The sequence below is a fragment of the Nelumbo nucifera genome, chromosome 4 (assembly GCF_055504915.1).
Source record: "Nelumbo nucifera cultivar China Antique chromosome 4, China Antique-T2T, whole genome shotgun sequence".
Classification (NCBI taxonomy): Eukaryota; Viridiplantae; Streptophyta; class Magnoliopsida; order Proteales; family Nelumbonaceae; genus Nelumbo; species Nelumbo nucifera.
In genome coordinates, this window is record NC_142652.1 from 77,184,547 (window position 1) to 77,207,756 (window position 23,210).

General features: G+C 36.4%; 1 protein-coding gene across 4 annotated transcripts; it reads left to right on the forward strand.

Moving 5' to 3' along the window:
* Nucleotides 1-10,421: 10,421 nt before the first annotated feature.
* Nucleotides 10,422-21,736, forward strand: LOC104605067 (protein SEMI-ROLLED LEAF 2-like). 4 transcript variants are annotated; one of them, XM_088903326.1, is made up of 20 exons: nt 10,422-10,617; nt 11,215-11,352; nt 12,095-12,169; nt 12,260-12,375; nt 12,827-12,941; nt 13,706-13,834; nt 13,951-13,998; nt 15,249-15,436; nt 15,599-15,795; nt 17,730-18,013; nt 18,123-18,272; nt 18,472-18,873; nt 19,029-19,178; nt 19,451-19,529; nt 19,609-19,733; nt 20,071-20,262; nt 20,393-20,530; nt 20,770-20,895; nt 21,014-21,217; nt 21,367-21,736. In XM_088903326.1, the coding sequence occupies exons 2-20, from the start codon at nt 11,218-11,220 to the stop codon at nt 21,481-21,483; spliced, it is 2,970 nt and encodes a 989-aa protein (XP_088759452.1). In that variant the 5' UTR covers nt 10,422-10,617; nt 11,215-11,217; the 3' UTR covers nt 21,484-21,736. The 4 variants fall into 4 exon arrangements, with proteins under 4 accessions (XP_088759452.1, XP_010267987.1, XP_088759450.1 ...); XM_010269685.3 differs by lacking the exon at nt 10,422-10,617 and adding an exon at nt 10,735-10,898; XM_088903324.1 differs by lacking the exon at nt 10,422-10,617 and adding an exon at nt 10,749-10,868.
* The last annotated feature ends 1,474 nt before the right edge of the window (nt 21,737-23,210 follow it).

Here is a 23,210-nt window from a genome sequence, read left to right on the forward strand (position 1 = left end):
TCGGTAGTTGTGGATGAGAGAAAGATTTGACATTGAATAGACATTTATTTATTTATTTTATTAAATTATTATTATCATCATCATCTAAGCATTCATTTATTTAATAAAATTAAATAAATTATTTATATATCAATAAAATAAAATAGATTTTACATTGAGAGAGAGATTTTAATAGACATTTATTTATTTTACTAAATTATTTATTTATTTAGAAAATAATTTACTAACAAATTATTCTCTCCTCTTGAGCCCAATATTTAGGTAGGGTTGTTAATGGGTTGGGCCCGACCTAATGGACCCGAACCGATTGGGCTAGTTCTAGTTTCGGGAACTGGAACCAATAAGTCGATTCTGGGTCCTGATATAGGGTCTCGATTACTATCGATTTGGAATATATATATATATATAATATTAAATAAATAAATTATATATACTATACATATAATATATATAGAATATTTAATATATATTATACATAAATATTTATTTTTTATTTATTATTACTAGGTCTATCGAGTCTGACCTAATTGTCTCGAGAACTAGTCGGTTCGGTTCTAGTGCAAAAATTACAACCCTATCGGGTCCAGGTCCATATCCGGGTCCTCAACATTTCATGTTGGGTCGGTTTCAATTCCAATTGATTCTGACCCAGACCCAACCCATTGATAGTCCTATATTTAGGGCTATCAATAGGTAGGTTTGAGCCCAATATTTATAAAGGGGGCCAAAATGTAAGTGGAATGAGGGGCCATGGCTTCCTTCGGTCCCCTTGGCTCCACCCCTGGGGTTGGGATTAAACATATTCATAGGTTGGGGTGTTCACAGGTCGGGTTGGGTCGGTTTCATGGGATTTTCCCAACCGACCCGACCTAGTCGGGTTACCAGAGGTGGGAACCAAAACCGACCCATTGATAGGCCAAACCGACCTAGTCGGTTTGAGTCGGGTTGGGTCGGTTTCGGTCGGTTTCGGTTTTGCTCCTGTACAAAGCCGAATAAACTCTGAATTAGTTGAGGACTTGAGTTGAGGGGGGCGGACCAACCAAGTTAAGTTAGAGAATAGAAGATTTTAAGAGAAGACAAAAGTGGAATTAGAAGACTAGTAGGAAACTAGGAATTCTAATTGTAATTGCCTAATCTAGGTAAAAAACTAAAAAATGACACCTAAGTGATTGAATTCTAATTGTAATTGCCTAATCTAGGTAAAAAACTAAAAAATGACACCTAATTAATTGAATTCTAATTGTAATTGCCTAATGGGCCTTCTATTTCTAGTAGAAGTCTAGAAGACTAGTAGGAATTAGGAAACTACTCAAACTAGGAAGTAGGAACTACCAAACTAGTAGAAGAAAGACTAGTTCGGTTCGGGTCAGGTCGGTTTCGGTTTTCTTATGTGAAAACCGAAACCGACCCGAGATATCGGTTTTTGTATGTGCCTAACCCGAAACCGACCAGTACGAATGAAAACCCAGCCGACTCGGGTTGGGTCGGTCCGGGTTGGTCGGTTTGGTCGGGTTGGGCATTCTTATGAACAGCCCTATTCATAAGTCATGTCGGGATGTGACTTTTGCCTTTATATCAAACATATTCAAGTCCAAGTTTGAGCATGATCGGACCATCAAGCTTAGATCTTGAGCCCAATCCTGACTCCCATATAAAGGCTGAAACTCGACCAAGAAATTGAGAAAAAAAGATTTGTATTCTTTATTTAACAGCAAAAATTATTTGTTTATATTAAATTGACTTCAAAAGTAAACATTTTAATTATTTATTTATTGTTTTATTTTATTAAATTAAATATATTATTATCCATAATTTTTATTTATTTAATTCAACATGCGCCTAATATTTAGGGTTGTTAATGTGTCGAGTTTGGTTCTAGATAACTTGGACCAGTCATGTCCCAATAATAAATGAATAGTTACTTATTTATTTTATTATAATAAATAATTTATTTATTTTACAAAATTAAGTAAATTATTATCCATAGATTTCTATTTATTTAATTTACTAAATTATTCAATTAGTTAATAATTTATTTTACTAACAAATTATTTCTTTTTCTCCCCAAGCCTAATAATTTAGGGCTATCAATAGGTTAGGTATGTGCTAGGCAAGGGCGGAGCTAGGAATTTTTTTATGAGGGTGGCTAAAATCTAAGTGGATTGGGAGGGGGGGTAATTTAAGGCTATCAATAGGTTAGGTCTGGGTTAGGCAGGAGTAGAAAAAGAAATATTAATATTTTTCCTAAAAATATTAATTAAAAAAATTCCTTTTGCAAATTCCTTTTTTCCTATACAATAATTTAGCTTTTGCAAGCCCCTGCAATGTAGGGGCCCCTCTGCTAGTTCATTATTAAAAGGGGCATTTTTGTCCCATTCAAGTGTAAGTGACTTTCCCCCTAGGTGGGAAAGTTATTTACCCACCTATGAGATGGGTGTCACTTACTCGGGAAAATAAACTTCCCCTGGTCCCCACATAAATCTGAAAAAAGAACATGGGATTCTTGATCAATGGGAATCAAAATCCCATTGACCAACTTTCCTCCCTCTCAAAATCCAAAAAAAGAACGTCTCCTTAGTATTAAAAGAGGCCGATGAACCCGTAGTTGGGATGGTAGGTTCTTTATGGTAAGGTGAATGAACCTCATGTGCACTTTTTATGTCCCCACTCTCCACCTTATGAGTCCCCCTATATAGAGTTTGGATTTGCTACTTGCAAAACGGTAGCACACTCTACCCACAAAGCATTAACACATTGGAAACATCTTCTCTTGAACAACATACAAGTGGGGAAATGTCCCCTATGTATAATGTATTATGTCGTGAATAGGGTGTGGCCATCATCTTGTGGATAGCAAACCCAAGCTCCCGGCTCCCCTGCAATGTTCGTTATGTAATTTGAAAAAAAAAAGAGGTTCAATGTCCTTTTTTTCTTTTATTTCTACCAAAGTTTGAATCGTTTGTGGTGTTACCAAGGCCCTCATATCATATGGGGAAGTTTTCAACATGTCATGTTTGGGACTTTGGAAGAATAATGTTTGCCAATGGACATATGGGTTTTGGCTTTAAGCTCATAGTGTCGCATTGGCACCACATTTAGGGGTACAATGTGTAGGGGTGGAGCCCAAGTGATGAAGTTAACCAACTCCCTGACCCCACTTCAGTCTTTGTCCTTTTGGCACCAATCCGATGGTGAAGAATTCCCCTAGGGTAATTGATATATCTTGGGTGGGGGCCTCTTGGCTTGAATTGGTCCCCCACTTGGAAGAGAGTCCGGATCTGCTCCTCATACCGATCTTACATTATATATCAGTCATACATCGGGAATATCTTCTGTATTTGTATGTTATTATTTGTGGGAGATGTTTTTAATACATCATGGGATAGGAGTGAGCAAATGGTTTATTCAGTTAAAAACTAAACTGAATAAACTGAAATTCTAAATGAAAAACTGAACTTAAACCAAAATATTGAAAAATCAAAATAACCAAAACCAAAATTTTTAGTTATTTCAATTAAAACTGAATTTCAATACTATATATATTAGATATTATAAATAATATATATTAAAATATATTATACAATATATATATAATAAATTATATATTTTCAATATGTTAATATATATATATATGTATTATAGATAATAAAGTTCAGTTAATTCAACTTTTTCAATTAACTGAATTCCCAAACTTGAAAACCGAAACCAAAACTAAAATTTTCGATTCGATTTTTCAGTTTTAACTGAATAATGCTCATATGTGGCTGTAAGGTTGATGTGAGGAGCAGTCTGTGAGGAGTAGATCCCAATTCCACTAAAAATCCATTTACTAACCCAATAGTGGTTCCCACATTTAAGTGTCAAGACTCTTGAATCTTGATCATCATGTACTCTTGTAGCTTTCAGTAATTGGTGCATAGGGACAGTAAGTGATCGCGTCAAAGCGTGCATCAAGGTCTGGTTGTGGAGACCCTACAAGCTGGGCTATGTCAAGTAGGAATTGGGATCTGCTACTCACGCAAGGCGCATCACAACGACCTCACAGGCACATCCCACCATGCATTGGGAACATCTCTCATAAATAATAACACATAAGTATGGGAGATGTTGTCAATGCATGGTGGGATGTGCCTGTAAGGTCGGTGTGAGGCACCATGTGTGAGGAGCAAATTTTATGGGTCACTTTCCATGTGCACCCTCTGTCCGACCTTCAACAATTTGTTGTACTGTAAATAAATAAGAACTTCAATTGAAGTACGTTTACTAAATTGCGTTGAAAATTTTACTCAACTAGCTTCAACTTTGTTGGAAAATCAATTTGTGTCCGTTTGAGAGGGCTTATGGCTGAGTTCACTTTGGTTGTTTTGACAGCATGGGCTGTTTTTGGAGCCTTTACACATGACACCTTAGTTAATTCAAGTCCTCATTTGTCTTTTCAACTAACAAGGTATTGAGTGTAAATACCATTTTACCCACACTTATTATAAGATGCCATTCACTGCAGACTTCTAAAATAGAACCAATTTTTTTACAAACATCCAAAGTTTTTCCCTTATGGTCCCCACATGAAAAACAGTTTGGATCAGGTAAGCACAACGTTGTAAGCATGATCAATGAGCACTTGAATTTTTTTTGACACCCGTCCCTTAAAATACCCTCAGCCCACCCTTGAAAAAGATTAAAACCTGATGTAACCAGTTCCGGTCACGTATCATTTTTTCGTGATGTGTCAATTTTTTGGCTAAGTGCCCCGCCATCTCATCTGCTCCCGTGTGGTCGGTGACTTAGAGGCTGAAGTGGAGCTCCCTGGTGGCGAACTACCTGGTGATGAACTACCTTGATGAGCTGCTTGGAGGTGACCTACCTTGATGAGCTGCCTATGACGAGCTGCTTGTGGCGAGCTCGAGCTATCTAGCTGTCAAGGGGCTGCACTTAGTTGGCATGAGGTGCCAGGTGTCACAATGTCATTGGAGGGCCAAATCCGCCCTTATCAAAACCCACTTTTGATAGTTGTCAAAATATTTATCAAGTGCTCATTTAACGTGCTTACTTATGTTGTGCCTACTAGATCTGGTCCCGTGAAAAATGCTTATGTTTGGTAAAAATTTGGAATGCATGCATGTGCATTCATAACACCATTATTATGACCCTTGAATGAAGCAAAGTGTAGCTTATCTGAAACAGGCATGCTCAACCATCGCCGCTTCTCTATAGTGGCCAATGTTTTAAAAAATGACCTCGAACTGGAACTATTTTGGCCAACGATTTCTGGGTTGACAGTTTGACCATCCGATTTAAATGGACAATTGGTTTTGACAAAAAATTAAAATAAAAAATGGCAAAAGAACTGTTGAACGGGTCGACGGTTCGACCACCCGGGTCAATGGATCATTGACTAATTCAACAATTTTTGGTCAAGGACCAGGTTTGGGGTAAAACGGAACCGGTTGCCTGGATGATTCCTAGGCCAAACGGTCTGACTGCCTGGGTCAACGGCGATTCAAAATCCATGGTAGTGGCTCGATCAAAATGTAGAATCCCTTCTAAATGGACTCTTTATTAATTGAATTAAAGTGAATTCATGCTTTTCATGAAAAAACTATCTTACATAGACCAATTGGATTTGGGTCGGGTCTAAGTAGAATCGAAATCGACCTGACAAGAAATAATTAGGACCCAGACCAACCAAATCTTATCGAGTATGTAATTTGAAATCCAAAACCAAATCGATTAGTTCTCAAGACAATCAGGGTCTGATATGATGGAATATATACTTTGGGTCAGGTCTGAATTGTTTCGGGACTAGGTAAAACTGGTTCTAAACTGATAATAATTAGGACAATATATCAAAAACTTGAACTGAACCATAACTGACCCAATCGATTCGGGACCATCGGATCATGCCCAACCCATTGACAGCCCTAATCTTACAAAAACCAAAAGCTATGTGTGTGAAAAACTAAAAACCCTTCCAAACATGCATGAAAAACCTAAAATACACTTTAGTTTCTGGTGAAGCTAATTTTAGTCGCTTTTTAATGTAACTCGGTCAAAGCTAAAACCCTCCAAAGAGGCCTTAAACAAAAAGTGCCACCATCCCCTCACTATGGTCTATCAAATGAATTGCTCCTCACATAGCGCGCCTCACACCAACCTCACAACCACAACCCACCCAGTATTGGAAACATATCCCTATGAATAATAAATACAAATACGGGAGATGTTCTCGATATGTAACCAGGACATACTTGTGAGGTTGGTGTGAGGCGCACTCTATGAAAAGCAAATCCAAACTCATCAAACCACCGCATTCATACGAGATCACATCTATGCCCCACATGCACATTTCAGCATGCATTGGGAACATCTCCCAAAGGTTTCAATGGGAGATGTTCCCAATACACAATTGGGATATGTTGTGGGGCGTCAACGTGAAGTTATAAAAGATGGTAAAAAAAGGGTAGCTTACTAAGTATGTGTTTGGAACCATGAGCATTTATTGATTTGTTTACAAAATCGAGAAAAACAATAATGAACCCATTTATTGACACTTAGGCACCACTAGGTGTCATTAGGCACCACATCAGCAAAACAATGAATAAACCTACCTGTTGGGGGAAATGCTAAAATGAAACTTCCACCAACGGTAGATGTACACATAAATCAATGCCTACTTTTATAAGTCTCTGTGCGTATAGATTCACATAAATGCATAATGAGAAAAATGATGAAGTGACACCTATGTGACAACATTTATTCAATAAAAGTCCATAGTTCCAAATACACGCTAAAACATTGCTATAAATTCACTAAAACCTACAATATAGTTTTGTTTTATTAAAATATCCTTATAATTTGTAATCAATTTATTTTATTGACCTTTCACTAAACCATAAGGTAGATTTTAATAAATTTATAAAACTACAAGGGGGGTGCTAGTAAATGACCCTAAATAACACACCAATTCTAGAAATTCAAATAATATAAAGATTTGCTAGTAATACTTAGCCAATCATGATAGCCCACCTCAGCTCTGTATACGCAGGTCCCACTGCCACGTATCAAACTGATACCATGAGTGACCTTTGGCCCAGTATCCTCGGGTTCCTGGGGTGGATGCCATCTGTTCTCATTTTTTATTATTTTTTTTGTACTTGCTGTCCTTTCTTTTCTAATACCTGTCCCGTGGGGCCTTGAGATGGCTCACACTGACCAATCCGAGCCATTTGATTGGAATATAAAAATAAATTGATCCTTTCAAAAAACAAAAGCTAGACAGATAAAAAGGACCCTTTTTCCATGGAAAATGAAATAATGAAGCTTCAAATGTGAGAGAGAGATGGAGGTTTTCAAAATTTAAATATGAAAGAGAATGTCACTAAGCTAAAATGTTCTCTTTTCTATCTGTCCATGTTCAGTGCAGAGGATCTTTTTGAGTTAAAGCTTGTCTTATGTCCTATGACAGAGAAACCAGGTAGCGAGGTGTCCAGAAAAAATCAGAATGAATTGAAATTTGAAACAGACTTTGGTTAATTTGGCCCACATTTACAGAATTTTTTGAATACTTGCAAATCCAAAATAATTACCATTAAATTCTGATATTTGTCAAGTGAAATTTTGATTATTTAGAAAAAAATATTCAAAACATGTTGTAATATTTTAATATTGTGATTGAAATGTTTCAAACATTCTATTGAGATTGAATAAAGAATTATAAATTTTTGGCCAAAATAAATTTGGGCAAATTGTTGAATTTACGTTTTAGCGTATACAAAAAAAAAAAAAAAATCAGCATTTTTTTTGAAGCCTGAAAGGCAAAAAGCTTCGTTAATCTTGCTTATTCCCTTTTCTTGGAGTAAATTGTACTGAATAGTGGGGAAAAAACCCTAATTTTGCCTTGCAACCGATAACAAGAATATTAGCACAGGAAGAGCACTATTTTCGTCCAACAAGACTTTAATGATATTCAAAGCATCTCCCTCCTTAGCAAAATTTAAAACCATGGAAGAGTTACTTACTACATTAGCAATCCATCCATATCTCTCCTTATTTGTTTATGTCCTCTTAGTTCTTTGATTTCCTTTCATTTCTTGTAATTTTTAAAGATTCTTATAAACACAAATCACTCAAACACTAAGGGGGTGGAGGGTGAACTTTCTTTATCACAACTTGTTTTTTCTTCATACATCAGACCCAAGTTTCTCCCCCATTTTCAAAAACCCAATATATATATTTTTTTCATCTATTGATAATTCCCTATAATTAGTATATTGTCTATTAATCCTTTTAGTTTTTACTTTTTATTGATGGATAATAAAAAAATAGATAAAAAAAAGGGTTGGACAAGGTTTAAAGTATGATCGGATTGATGTATTGGGTGTTTTGATGACACTCTTTAGTTTTTTCCCCTTTTTCCAGATTAAAGCATGTCTAGCCCATGTGAGTCAAAAGCTCCCCCAAAACCAAGGTTTTTGAACCTCTGTTGACTCGGACGATCAGACTGTTCGGCTCGAGAACCGTTCAGGCAATTAGTTCTTTTTTGCCCCAAACCTAGTTTTTTGGTAAAAAATCATTGAAAAAGTCAATAACTCATTGACCCTGGCGGTCGAACCATTGATCCATTCAACGGTTTTTTACCATTTTTTAATTTTTTTAATTTATTTGTTAGAACAGATCATTCGTTCGAACCAGACAATCGGACTATCAACCTAAAAACTGATAGCTAGAGCGGTTATATTTCTGAATCGTTTTTTAAAACATTGAAAAAAACCCATATTAATACCTACCTGTACTTTGTGAAATTTTGATTCTTAAAGTTGGGGGGTTAGGAACTAGTTTTTTCATACAGAAAAAAAAAATTATATATAAAAATTATTAAATGTACCATGCACCCTTGGCACAGCTAGGAAATGTCGAACTGTCCAAAGAATGAGAATATAAGGACGGACCCGTGAATTTATTAAACTATGTATATCACCATCATGTGATGAATAATATATTTCCTTGATTGGTGGAATCTACTATTCTATTTCATTTTTTTCTTACTTCTCCTTAATTGCTAGACATAACGTCGATATTTGCATGAAAAAAGGTCTAGAGAGTAAGATTAGGGTTTGGACTCTAATGGGGTTCTATATGGGCATATAGTCTAAATTATGTTTAACTGCTCCACTAATACATGACCTCACATGTGAGTTGGCAATGCTAAAACTTTTTTTTTTATAAGATACATTTGGACCGGCTCGAGGAGGATCAACCTGCAAATACTATTTTCATATTTTTAAAATTTAATAATTGTGTTATTAACCAAACGGGAAATTCCCTTAAATTAGGCAAAATCTATGATGCATCCATTGCAACACACAGCAAAAAACTTGATTGGTTGATCTTGAATCAATGAAAATTAAGTAGACTTTAATATGATTTGTTGAAATTTGGATTTAGGCGATGTTTGACATTGATGTTGTTTTTTGAGAAAATAGTGTCACATAAGTGTCATATCCAAGAAAGCGGTGTTTTAAACAACACCCTCTTTTTTAGTACTGTTTTTCTAGAAAAAAATTTTGCTTCAGACCACACATTAGAAATCGGGAAAGTATGGTTTGGAATAATGCCAAATTCAATGTTTTTTTAAGAAAATGACACATTGTTGCCAATGGTGCAATGATATGAAACATTACTACCACCACTGATACCAAACAAAACCAGTGTTGTTTTATCAGAAAATGCCTATATGGCAGCACCAGTTCCAAATCCACATGCTCAACACCATTTTTATGAGAAAACAATGAGACGTTCCTAGCACCAATGCCAAACACCCACTATGCATCTAATAGCAATCAATGCATCATAGTTGAACTCTATAAATTAGGAGTTATCTCAAATCTCCTATGTTTGGTTTGAAGGAAAAGAAGGGAAAGGTAGGGAAGCCTTTACAAATCCCCTATGTTATTATTCATAAGGAACTGTTATGGGGACTGGTTCCTGGGTTGAATGGTCCAACCATCCGGTTCAAACGGATAGATCATTCTAACAAAAAAAAGGTCAAAAACTATTGTTCAAATTAATGATTCCATTGCCCAAATCAACAATTCATCTACCAAATCATGGCCAAAAAGCGGTTTTGGGTGAAATGGACCAATTCCCATTTTCCTGGTCCGACCATACGATCTGGTCCGATTTTAAAAACCATGATTTAAACCTTAAAATACTTGGCATACTTTTATTCATATATGTAGTGAAATCAGGGGCCCGAGTCAACTCGAGAATCGGCAATCTCGATTCTCAAGTCTCAACCAACTTGTTAGCTGTAACTCGAGCTTTATATGTAATCCTGTCTAAAAACCAAACAAAAAATGACGAAACAAACCGAAAATCCTCAAGACCCCATTTAAGACCTTCATTGATTGGGGGGATGGTCCAAGCAGAGCAGAGCAGAGCTAGCTACTGTTATTTATTTATTTTTGAAACGAAATAATGGTGATGGAGTGATGGTAGCCTACCATTGGTAGGGTAGGGACTAGGGAGTATGGAGTTGCATTTAAAAGCAAAGGTGAAAACAGACAAAGGCCGTTTAATCAACAACTGAAATCCGCCATGAAACCATGAATCAAAAAGGTCGAGCTCCAAGTCTACCGCATTCTGACAAAAAGAAGCGGTCTTTCTAGTAAAACTGACTGCGGGGTCACGTGACCGAGTGTCTCTTCCCCCGTTCTCCATCGTTTTTTCTCGAACACCGTGCTTCACTCTTTTTGTTCTCTTCTCTTGTTCTTTATTTTTTTTTTCATTGTCTCCTTCCATCCCTCCCTCCTTCCGATCTACGCTGCAGAGCGTTGTAGCTTGGTGGGAGATTTTCCCCATTCGTTGGAGCTGAGTATCTTCCTTTTCCCCTCATCTGTGTTAGTTTTGCATCTCTGCCTCTTGTTTCTATGGTTTTCTCTTTCCAGGATTTGATCGTTGGGTTTTTCTGGGTTGCTAATTTTTGTCTTTAATTATTTTTTTCTGTGAAATTTGACAGTTGGGTTTTCTGGGTTGCTATTTTATTTTTTCATTTCTTCTCTGGTTCGTTCTGGTTGTGAGCATTTCGATGTTTTTGTTTCTGGGTTCAGTTTGTGGCTGCGGATTGGTACATTTTCAGATTTTCTTGAATATTCGAGCTATGGAGGCCCGATAGAAGGATTTGAGTGTTTTTTGTTTCTCACTTTCTCTGTGCAGGGGATGGGTTTTATCTCCAGAAAGGTTCTTCCAGTATGTGGGAACATGTGTGTGTGCTGTCCCGCTTTGAGGTCGAGATCTCGACAGCCAACGAAGCGTTACAAGAAGTTGCTTTCTGAGATCTTCCCGAAATCCCTAGTAAGACTCTACTGACAATGATTTTCTCACCTTTGGTTCAGTGCTTCAACCATTTATTCATTTATTACATAATGATACGTTTTGCTTTGGTTATTTTAGCGGTCGAGTGAGTAATGCTGTACTCGATTATGCAATGCGAGTTGCTTATGCTCATTTTCTTGCTCGACTAATATTGTAAACATCTAATGATGAGTATTCTTTTCAAGTTCCTTGTTGGAACATGATCCAGTAAGCGTTTCACTTTTTTTCTCATCATCATCACCATTATTCATATTTCAAGCCTCGGTGGAGTGAGGTATTTTATGCTAATTGAGGAGTCACCATAAAAGCTTGTCCTGGTGATGTAGGTTCTAGTTCTTCCTATTCCCTGACTGATATCCTTTAGTTGTATGTCTGGTTTGTAACATGTATGGTTTTTTGTTGCTTGTTATGACACATTGGTAAATTCTTCCCATGTAAGAAATAGGTCTGGCATTTATCTTCAGACCAAACATTCATCTGTGAAAGCGCAAGTACTGCACCTGCTTCCACTTTCAAGAGGATCTTTTCTTTGGATGAAATTAGGCCAATGGTTAGGGGATAATTTAATATGGGTGTGAACGTCTCTAAAACTGGATTGACTGTCAAGTCAAGTAGTATGTCCTTGGATGTTGAATCCCAGAAATATTTATTTTAACGTCTTGTTTACTATTAGATTTGTCTTCTCAACTGTTAGTAGAATGACATTACCTCAACTTTGCAGGATGGCCCTCCAAATGAAAGGAAAATTGTTAAGTTATGTGAATATGCTTCTAGGAACCCTATACGTATACCAAAGGTATTGTTCTTTCTTACCTGTTTCCTATTTACAAGCATCATATATTTCCACCAATTTGAAGTTATTTTGTTCACTTTCAAACTTCTGTAGATTGCCAAGTACCTGGAACAGAGGATCTACAAAGAACTACGATCTGAGCACATCAAATTTGTTAATGTTATCATGGAGGCCTACAACAAGTTGCTTTGCATGTGTAAGGAGCAGATGTAAGTGCAAGGTGTTCTCTTGTTTGTTGTGATGTTTATCCTAGCTTTCCATTGTTGATTATATTAGTTATTAGTTATTACTGTTATAAAATTAGACCTATCTTTTCCCTGTTGGGCCTATGATTTAAATCAGCTTAAAGCTGGATTTAGTCTAAATTTTTTTATCATGAAAGTTTCTGTTACTTAAGTCTTAAGTATTAGCTGATTCTGCAATTCTTTTTTTCTGGTGAAACTTCTGTTGTGTTATCAGTTCTTTTTCACTTTTTTTGGTGTACTTGTTAGTTGAGGAATTTCCCCCCCTCCCAACTGTTTGGTACATTTGACCTTCTCCAGTAGTCAGTAGGTCACTATTTGCATCTACTCTTCCTTTTTCTTGCTGTTAGAGAAGCGGTTTTATTGTCAGTCCTTGGCATTGCATCAGCTTTACTAATCTTATACTTCTGCTGTGTAGGGCATACTTTGCTCTCAGCCTTCTGAATGTGGTTATTGAACTTTTGGATAACACGAAGCAAGATGTGGTGCGCATACTTGGATGTCAAATCTTGGCCAGGTTCATTTATAGTCAGGTGAGCATACATACATACATACTTGTCAAAATTTGTTAAAAAAATCCTAACGTCATAAATTATGCTTTTTTTTATGTTTTTAGAAGTTGAGAAATTGGAGAGGTTTGTACTATAACCATACTTGTCAAAATCTAGCTATGTACGGCATGATTCATGAATTGGATTGTCAATCCCAAGGGCTCCAATTTGAACCTTACACCTGAAATCCTGAACCATTTTCTGAGAATATCTTACATTTTGTTTCGCAATTCTTACAATATATACGATTCATACAATTGAATTGATTCTATCAAGCCATAGTTCTCTACTTTGTTATTCCTTTATTTTTCAAGATTTCTTCCACTGGGCTTTTGTTTTAAAACCCTTGCTACAGTAAGATTTATTCAGGTAACCTAAGATCTATTTAGAAACCTCGTTGCTTTTATTTTCCATCATATGTTGGTTCAAAAGCCATTATGTATGGATTAACTGACATTAAAATTAAACTTGATTATATCACTTTGTGCTTCCAGTGTGCAAGTGGTTAGGTTAGAAATGGGGTAAAATCACATTTGTATTTACATATTTTTTTTTGACAAATTTCCAAGACATGGAAAATTGGAAATAGTCTTGCACTTATACAATGCAATTTATGATTCAATCATATTTGATCTTCTCACTGATTTAAAATATGATTACTTGCATATATGTTCATATCTTTGCTACCTCTTACCTCATTATATCATGTGATATCTGGCTTTTATTCTGATTTCATGCATGAACAGGCGGATAGTACTTACACACACAATATTGAAGGCTTGGTTCATAAAGTATGTTCTTTGGCTTGCGAGTCTGGTGAAGAACGAAGCAAGCAATGTTTGCGAGCATCAAGCTTGCAGTGCCTTTCATCTATGGTATGAAGCTTCAACAGATTTTTTTTCCTCTGAATTGGCATTCAAATTGCTATCTCTATAAATTCCCCCCTCTGTTTTAGTTCTGTAACTGAGTTGGCTAATTCTTATTGCTGCAGATGTGGTTCATGGGAGAATTTTCACATGTTTTTGATGATTTTGATGAGGTAGATGCTATGAACCCTTTTTAAATCGTTCTATCATTGGCTTGTGCATATTATATGCCTACAAACTCTTTAATTACCCTTTAGGTGAATGTCCATATTAGGTTAGGCACTATTAAACTAATTGGTGGTTGTTATAACTTATAAAGAATGACTAGGGCCATTCTTTTTATGAAGTTATGTCAGAAACTATAACATTTCAGACATGTCTTGGCACTTTTATTTAGAGAAATGGGTTTGCCAATCCATCATATTTTCTTTTATCATATCTTATATTTATCATATCCATAATATTTAAAGCTAATATTAATTATGCTTACCAACAAATCTGTTACACTGCTGGTATAATTATTCCAAAAAGTTGTCCTAAATATTTTTTACCATTAACAATGGAACTTTATTGAAAGAGGTAATAAAAATAAATGAATAATACAACACTACTATCTAAAAATGCTCAGCAATGTAGGATAGAAAACAACTCAATGGCCTTTGGCTGACAGCACAATATGGTTCAAGTATAAAACAATTACAGATTTTTCCCCGACCCTGAAATTCCCCCTTAATGCTCTCTTGTTGACCTCCATTCTTGCTACACCATCCACTAGACTGCTAACAGACTTGGGAATCCTGCTGAATGTGCTGTTCAGATTGATAGATAAAGCTATTTCTTCTCTAATCTGGGATCCAAGACACCAAGAAAGGAACCAACCGATCACAACTTGGCAAATCTCCTTCAATGGCCAAACAACTCCTGTCTCTCTCTCCCTTGCAAATCTTAGTCCTTGAAAAAGTGCTAACAATTGCACCCTTAAAGAGTTCCTGTTCCAACTGGACCTACATGGCTTAGCAACATGTTGCCATTGTGATTCCTGAAAACTCCTATACCTGATTGTGCTGGATTCCTGAGAGTTCTGCCTTCAAATTTCTGTTTAAATGCGTCCTTGGTGCTACCCGTTGCTTTGAACTGACTAGTCTTTGAGGAGGTAAGCTAGAAACCACAAACCACCTTCATAGGATCAAATCGATACAGTTGTCCTCAACACATAAAAAATGTATGAAATTGCCAATATTTAGGTTTTCTGAAGCCAATTTGTTTTGTACCTTGTGTCTCACAACAATACACTATTCTATTTGTGCAACATAAATACAACAATTTTTGGACCTTAGTAAGTTATCACATTCAGCTGTTTCACAGAAACTACCCTGTGGAGTCTGACAATTCTATTAACTGCTTTTGGTTTATGGATACCCAGATTGTGCATGCAATATTGGATAACTATGACCCAGATATGCATCTTGAGGGTGACAATGAAAGAGGGGAGCTGCAACATAATTGGGTTGATGAAGTAGTTAGGTGTGAAGCAGGTGTTGGTGGTGATCTAAGCCCAAATCACATTATCAGGCCACGGCCAGAGAAAAAGGATTTCTCTCTATTGACAAGGTGGTAATAAAGAGCCAAAACTTGGATCTTTAAACTGGAATTTTCATTTGCCATATTTTTGCAATTTTGATTTTTTTTTCATAAAAAATTATTTATTTTGGATGTTTTCCTTCAGGAGAAGATATTTGGTCTATAGCTAACACAGTGCTATTTTCCCTATAGAGAAGAGATTGAGACTCCAAAGATTTGGGCACAAATTTGTATCCAGAGAGTGGTTGAACTGGCCAAGGAGAGTACAACAATGCGCCGGGTTTTGGATCCAATGTTCATTTACTTTGACACTAAAAGAAAGTGGGTTCCTCGCCAGGGGTTATCTGTGGTTGTTCTATCTGATATGTGTTATTTTGCTGAAAATCCAGGTATGGTATCATTCCCAAAACCTACCTTTTCAGCTAATACTTTAGTGTTATTGTCGATATTCTTCTGCTTAATCTCCATCCATGAATTCTTGCTGATTTTTTTTTGTCATGCTATACTGCTTAAGTGCTTATTTATATAATACATTCACACCATCTGCTTTTTTGGTCCTTTTGATCTCCTTTCTTGTGTTTTCCCCAACTTACATACTGTAAATATATTGTTTGCCTTACCTATTCTAGGTAACTAATGTATTTGCTTCTTAATCAATCAATATCTACTCTATGAATCCCTATTGGTTATAAGATTGCACTATGTGACTATTTCTAGATGTTAATAATAAATTAATAATAATAATGTATTTCCTTGTACAGCCATACAACAGTATGCCCTTAAAAACTAGTTTCTATATTGTATGTTTAGGTTGCTATTGACTGTGGTTCATCTTGGATTTTTTGTTTTAGAAATATCAGTTTTTTTGGGTTCCAGTCGTATCCTGTCTATCCAACTAACCTCATCCCCACTATTGGGGCTTGGCTACATGAGTCATGCTTCAACATTTTTGTTCTGTGTCATTTCTTCTATTAAATAATTTACTTTCAATGCTTTTTTCCTTCACTGATTCAACTTACAGTTGTTTTGATCTTCTTCTTGTCCTTCAATGTGCCCTCAACTTGCATTAACTGGTAACTGGTTAAGCCATCAGTCTAAAATGATTTGAGCTACCCTTATCTTTTCCACCTACTGGACTATCCATTTGTCCCCACTCAGGGCTTTCTGTGAATTGAACTGATCTGACTTTGCAAATGGTCTTCATTGCACATGTGAAACCATCACAATCAACTTCCCCAGATATTACAACCTTTTGGGCTGGCTGCCTTTTGTTCTCACCTAGGGTTTTGGTGAGAATCATCCATTGGATATTGACACGCGAAGACTTTAAGGGAGTCAATATTCATGGTTAATGTGCAGTTGGCAGATTATGGATGGACACTTGAACAAAAGACAACAATGAACGGTAGAAAGGAGGATTCATTAACAAGGAAGAAGGAAGTTAAAATTTTGATGGGTGCGGCTTAGGCATGGGGCTCTAAGCATTGGATGAGTGGTTGGAGACAATAGGGAAAAGATTTTACTTAGTTCCTTGGGGACAGTTGGTTATGGAAATCTCTGAAAGCAAAACTATTAGCTTTACTAATTATTAAAATTCGCTCAATATTTGGCTGGACAGATTTACAAGTTCAAGGATACCGGCAAGTGGCAGTATGATGAAAAAATATTACAACCTGCTTTTTTTACATATTGTCCTTGGCCGTTAGTTAATGATTTACTTGTTTGTGCTCCCACTTGTATGAAAACCTCTCTCTCTCTCTCTTTCTCTCACACACACACACACACATTCTGTATTTGTGACTCATCTTTAAGCTTCAAATTAAAAATTATTTCTATTTTACTAGAATTTAATTACACCAGCTCTAGTCTCTTCAATTAAACATGTGATAAACAAATAACATATAGCACATCCATAACTACTGTATAAAAGAATTAGTTATGTTCTTTTCTAAAATCCACAGAATCCAATATGTTCTATGAACTCTTAACATTTTTGTACTGAAAGTGGATTTCCTTTCCAATAATTACTTCTATGGTTTATTTGGTTTCACAAAAGATATCTTTAGGAAGATCAAAATGATCTTATATGCATTTGGCTATATTTTCTTTTGCCTACTTTCAGGAAGTGAGCAATTAGTTATGTTCTTTTCTAAAATCCACAGAATCCAATATGTTCTATGAACTCTTAACATTTTTGTACTGAAAGTGGATTTCCTTTCCAATAATTACTTCTATGGTTTATTTGGTTTCACAAAAGATATCTTTAGGAAGATCAAAATGATCTTATATGCATTTGGCTATATTTTCTTTTGCCTACTTTCAGGAAGTGAGCAATTGATTCTAGCTTCTGTCATCCGGCATCTGGACCACAAGAATGTTTCTCATGATCGCCAAGTTAAATCTGATATTATTCAGATTGCTGCTACTTTGGCTCGACAAATTAGGACACAGACTATGGTTGCTGAAATTGGAATTATCAGTGATCTCTGTAGACATTTGAGGAAAAGCCTACAAGCCAAGGCTGAATTGGTTGGACAGCAAGAGGCGAACTTGAATATTTCGCTTCAAAACTCTATTGAAGATTGCTTATTAGAAATTGCCAAAGGGGTAAGTCATATGCTTGTTCATTCCATGAAGTTCTTTATCAGCTTTTCTAGCTTAATTTATAGAAGTTTTTGTTATAGCAATGAATCTATCTTGAGCTGTCTTCAATTAGATTGGGGATGCTCGGCCACTGTTTGACATGATGGCTATAGCATTGGAGAAGCTTCCACCTGTGGGAGTTGTTGCAAGGGCTACCATTGGATCACTGCTGATTCTAGCTCATATAATATCTTTGGCATCTACAACCTTGCAACTACAGCAGGTGAGATGAGTTTAATTACCTTATGAAACATTTCAGTGGATTTATTATCAATTTTTTTTTCTGTTTATTAAAAAAACTTTGGTCTAAAAATGATTCTAGTTGTTCATCTTTGCATACTTAACTCTTTCATGAATCAACTGGCACTAGTTTCTTTTGACTGCAGCAATGTTTTCTAATATGTTATTTTGGCTATTTGTAGACCTTTCCAGATGCACTTCTACTCCAACTTTTGAAAACTATGGTGCATCCTGATACTGAAGCACGTGTTGGAGCTCACCAGATTTTTGCTACTCTCCTTGTCCCAACATCTAACCATCCTAAACATGAAATAGCTACTGTTCGATCTGGGTATCCATATGAACCCAAGAGGTGGCAGTCCAAAACTGCATTTGCATTTGCCTCAACTACTGCTTTACTTGAAAGGCTTCGTAGGGAAAAGGATGGCATGAAATTCGAAAAGCACAGGAATTCCTTGGAAGATTCCAAGGATAGAGAACCTGCGGAAGAAGATTGGAAACAGGGGTGGACCCGCAAAAACTCACCAAACTTTTACAAACTAAATTGTTACAGAACAGCTGGGTCAGCTTGCTTTCCTGAGGCAGTAAGTATCTTTCATTTTTGTGAATGCATTAGTTATATTTTCTTGGATGTAACATATCAAAAAAAAATTTTTTCTTGGATGTATCTTTACATATTCTTCTGCCATATTGTTTTATTACTTATTTCTTTTATTGCTCATATGCTGATCTTCTTCAGGAACCAAATATTGTGAAATTAAGTGAGGATCAAACAGCTCAGTTACTTTCTGCATTTTGGTTGCAAGCCAATCTTCCAGATAATTTGCCATCAAACTTTGAAGCTATTGCTCATTCCTTCTGCTTGACACTTATCTGCTCACACCTTAAGGTGAGAGTTCACAAAGATGCACTCTACATACAAAAAGCACTTGGTTAATTCTTTTGGTTGCAAGCCAATATTATAGATAATTCGGTATGATTGTAATGATGATTAACTTTTCAGGGGCTTGCATTAATGACAGTTAACATTATTCCCTTGGTAAATCTTTTGTGGAATATTATGATCAAAATTATTGAATCTTTCATGCTAGAGGGTTCAAGTATTTAGACCTGTCCTTTGTCATATGGTGTCTTTAAACACTCTATCTTGTGATGTTGCAGAATCCCAATCACAATATTGCTGTACGTTTCTTTCAGCTTCCTCTCTCTCTTAGAAACATATCCTTGGACCCATGTAATGGTAAGAGAACAGATAATCTTGTATGACAAAATCTTTGAGGTTTGAATACATGGTAATGTTATCAATGTCAACTTGGCAGGAATGTTGCCAGTGTCATGCCAGAGATCTCTTTTTGTACTAGCAACAGCTATTTTGATGTTTGCAGCAAAAATTTATCATATCTCTGATCTGAACGACCTGCTTAAATCATCAGTTCCTAACGATGTAAGATTGTCTTTTCTTCTGTGATAAAATTTCTGCTTTGCTCTCCAAACTGAACCACACATCAGGCACATGCCAGGGGTTTTGCCTACTGAATGGTATTGCAGTTTCCGTGGAAGATCTCCTGAACCAAAGATTTGTTGGTTGATTGGTTCTCAAATATCTTCCTTACCTATTTATCAAAAAAAAAAAAATCTTCCTTACCTACTTGTTTTTTTTGTCATGCTGGCCCACATGTCCTCAAGTATCATATTTGAGTGACCTTTGATGACTGTGATTTAATGTGCTTCATTATCATGTTCTTATAGAAGTACTTGGCTGAATATTTCCTACAAATCAGGTTGATCCATTCTTGAGCATTGGTGATGACTTGCAATTATATACAAGGCCTCAGGCCGATTTGAGAGAATATGGATCTGCTACTGATTATCAAGCTGCTATGACCTTGCTTGCCAAGTTGAGGGAGGAATCTTGTGAATCTAACAAGACCATACAGGACATCTTAGTCCCAAGCCTTTCTAATGTAACTGAGGTAACATCTTGATAAACTGAGTTTATAATAACCTTTTCTCTATGTATATTAAGTATTATGCATGGTTGTGTGCCTGTGCCTGTACTTAGTAACTTCCAGTACTCACCTTTTTTTTTTTTGGTTTCATTAGCTGGACATGGATGACCTGGCCAGGCAATTGTCAGAGGTCTTCACCCCTGATGATGTATTCATGTTTGCTCCACAATCTGCACTTGGCTTGTGCCACCTTCGAACAATTTGTCTAAAGAAGGAATCACATCCCGATGGGGTATGCTATCTTATGCTTTGAGGTGGTTTGGTTCTTTTTTTTTTTTTCTTTTGTATTCTCCTACAGCCTTAATGGAGGTGGCTTATCAGTTGGTACTACATTGAATTCATCTTTTTCTAAAATGATCTACTACCAAGTTACTCAACACTGACCTGTGGATAAAGATTAGGACTGTAATTCAAGTCCTAGTCATGTGCTTGGTGGGACATTAAACTTTATGGGCTTTGTTAAACTTGCAGGAACCAACATCTTCAAGCGAAGATGATGCACTAAGTGATTCATCCAACCGCACTGGTGTCATGCCAAGAACTCCTACTTCTCCATCCTTGTCTCATATTATCAGTGTTGGGCAGCTTGTAGAATCGGTAAGTTCTTTATTCTCCTCTTTCAGATATATGGATCTACAAAGATACCTGTCTTTGCATTCTTGTGGATTCATGTGTCCTTCCTTATAACTTGTCATTATGTGAGTTGTGGGTTCAGGCACTGGAGGTAGCCGGCCAGGTGGCAGGTACATCAGTATCAACCTCACCCCTTCCGTATAGTGCCATGGCAAGCCAATGTGAGGCCCTAGGCACAGGAACAAGGAAGAAGCTGTCTAGTTGGTTAGCCCATGAAACACCTCTGCCAAGAGCAGGCGAGGTCTTTTCAGCTTTTCCTTCAGATGGGCAATCGGCCATTAGAAATGTGAGTAACTCCATTAGCCAAGATTGGTGTATTAGACTACGATTTTCAAAGTGAGCCTTGAAAAAATTAGAGTTGCTATTTATTGGCTACTGCCAACACTTTGTTTTGTTTTTCTTGTAACAATCATTTTTGCTTTGTTGTTCATGCAGATAACCATTGAGAATGGTGGATATGTTCAAGGTATCCTGTCAACTGAACAATGGTCGTCTATGAGGTTGCCTCCCGCCAGCCCATTTGATAATTTCCTCAAAGCAGCTGGGTGTTAGGGAAAACCGAAAGCTACATCCCCCCCTCCCCCTCTCTCTCTCATAGAATTCTGTATGTATGCTTATGGATGTTGTGTATGGGTAACATGTAAAATCATAGGAAATTATTAGGATGGTATAGTAGGGCGATGTCTTCCTGTATGCTGTCATGTGAGTTTAGGTGTTAAGTTGTTAACTTTTACTTGCATTTGCACGCACAAGCACATTTCCAATCTACTCAAAAATGGCAGCTCACTCGGGGGGTGTTCAACAACATGGTTTTGTTTCAATTCCATGGTTGCTTCAAATCTTTAGAATTTAGTGTCCGTTATAGGGTCTGGAATCGGAATCAGAATGGTCCATTCTGATTTCAACTGTTTGGTTGGGGGAATTGAAATCTGATTCCCATTTTTTGGTGGAATGACATTCCTCCCATTTGAGGGAATAGATATTCTCCCCCTCATGGGATTGAATGTCATTCCAACTGATTCTTTTTGATTCCGATTCTGAATGCAAACCAAATGGCCATATCTTTTTCTAGATAATCACATTCTTCATGTTTTTATCTGTATACCAAGTTACCAATCCTAACCATTCCATGGCACATGTGAGTGGAAGGATGAAATACTCCAAATTGATAAAATTGGGTTGAGGAAGGATGAGATTCAAACCATTTTGCTCTCCCCAAAAAGAAAACCCATTTTCTATTGTTTGGATGTTGAGAAAATTAGACTGTTAAAATAGCTTTGGTCCATTTACACTGTCTTGGGCTTAGGCTTCAGACCAGGCCCATTTAAATTTTGGGAAAAATTTTATAATACGCATGGATTATAAAGAGTACAAATACAAATATGTACTGTGCAAATTTGTATTTGTACTCCTTCCGAACTGAGCCTAGAGGCAAGTGATGTGCTGGCGAATCTTGGTTAATTTAAAAAATGCATCACTGACAAAATCTCAGATACAAATTATAAACATAGAACTATACTTCAGTGGTTTATGTGAGGTGTGAATTATAGAAATATGATTAGAAAATATTACGCAACACTTAAACAAGATTTCTGGGTATTTTCCAGAAAATTGAGTCCAGGAAAATAAGATGGTCAAAATTATGCATTAAATTTCTGAGTATTTTGAAATTTGAATGTTGAATTTGGTTAAAATTACGCATTACAATTCCTAAAGTAGCCTTTCAAATTCAACATTCTTATAATCAAGATTTCTCCGCAAAGAGCATTTTGGGTAAAAAACGTAAGAATGTTGTTAGGTCTAATGTTTGAAGTTTTTCTGTTTTTGTAGATATGTTTGATGCAATTTGGTGGTTGCATCTCGAGTTATGTTGTGACTACTGTACTCAATTAGGTTCATTTTGTTCTATCATCTTCACCTATAGTGGCTGGTGGGGATTCTGGATCTCCTGTGCCCACGAGAACTCTGTTCATGTTTACCCACAATATACTACTCCCGTGAATTGAGAATATTTCCCCATGCATAATATTATGTAGGAGGATGAGATGCTCTTCATATGTTCTTGCAATGTTATGTGAGTAGACGTGGACAGAATTTGTGTGGGCAGGAGATCTGGACTCGTTGATGGGTTCATTTCTCTCACATTAAACTTTCAAAAACAAGTATAACCACAATATATTAAAATGTTAAATTTTGAAATCAAAATCTACTTACAAAATAACATAAAAATAAAACGTGGATTAGTATGCAAATGACGAGAGTTCCACAAGTTCTAATTT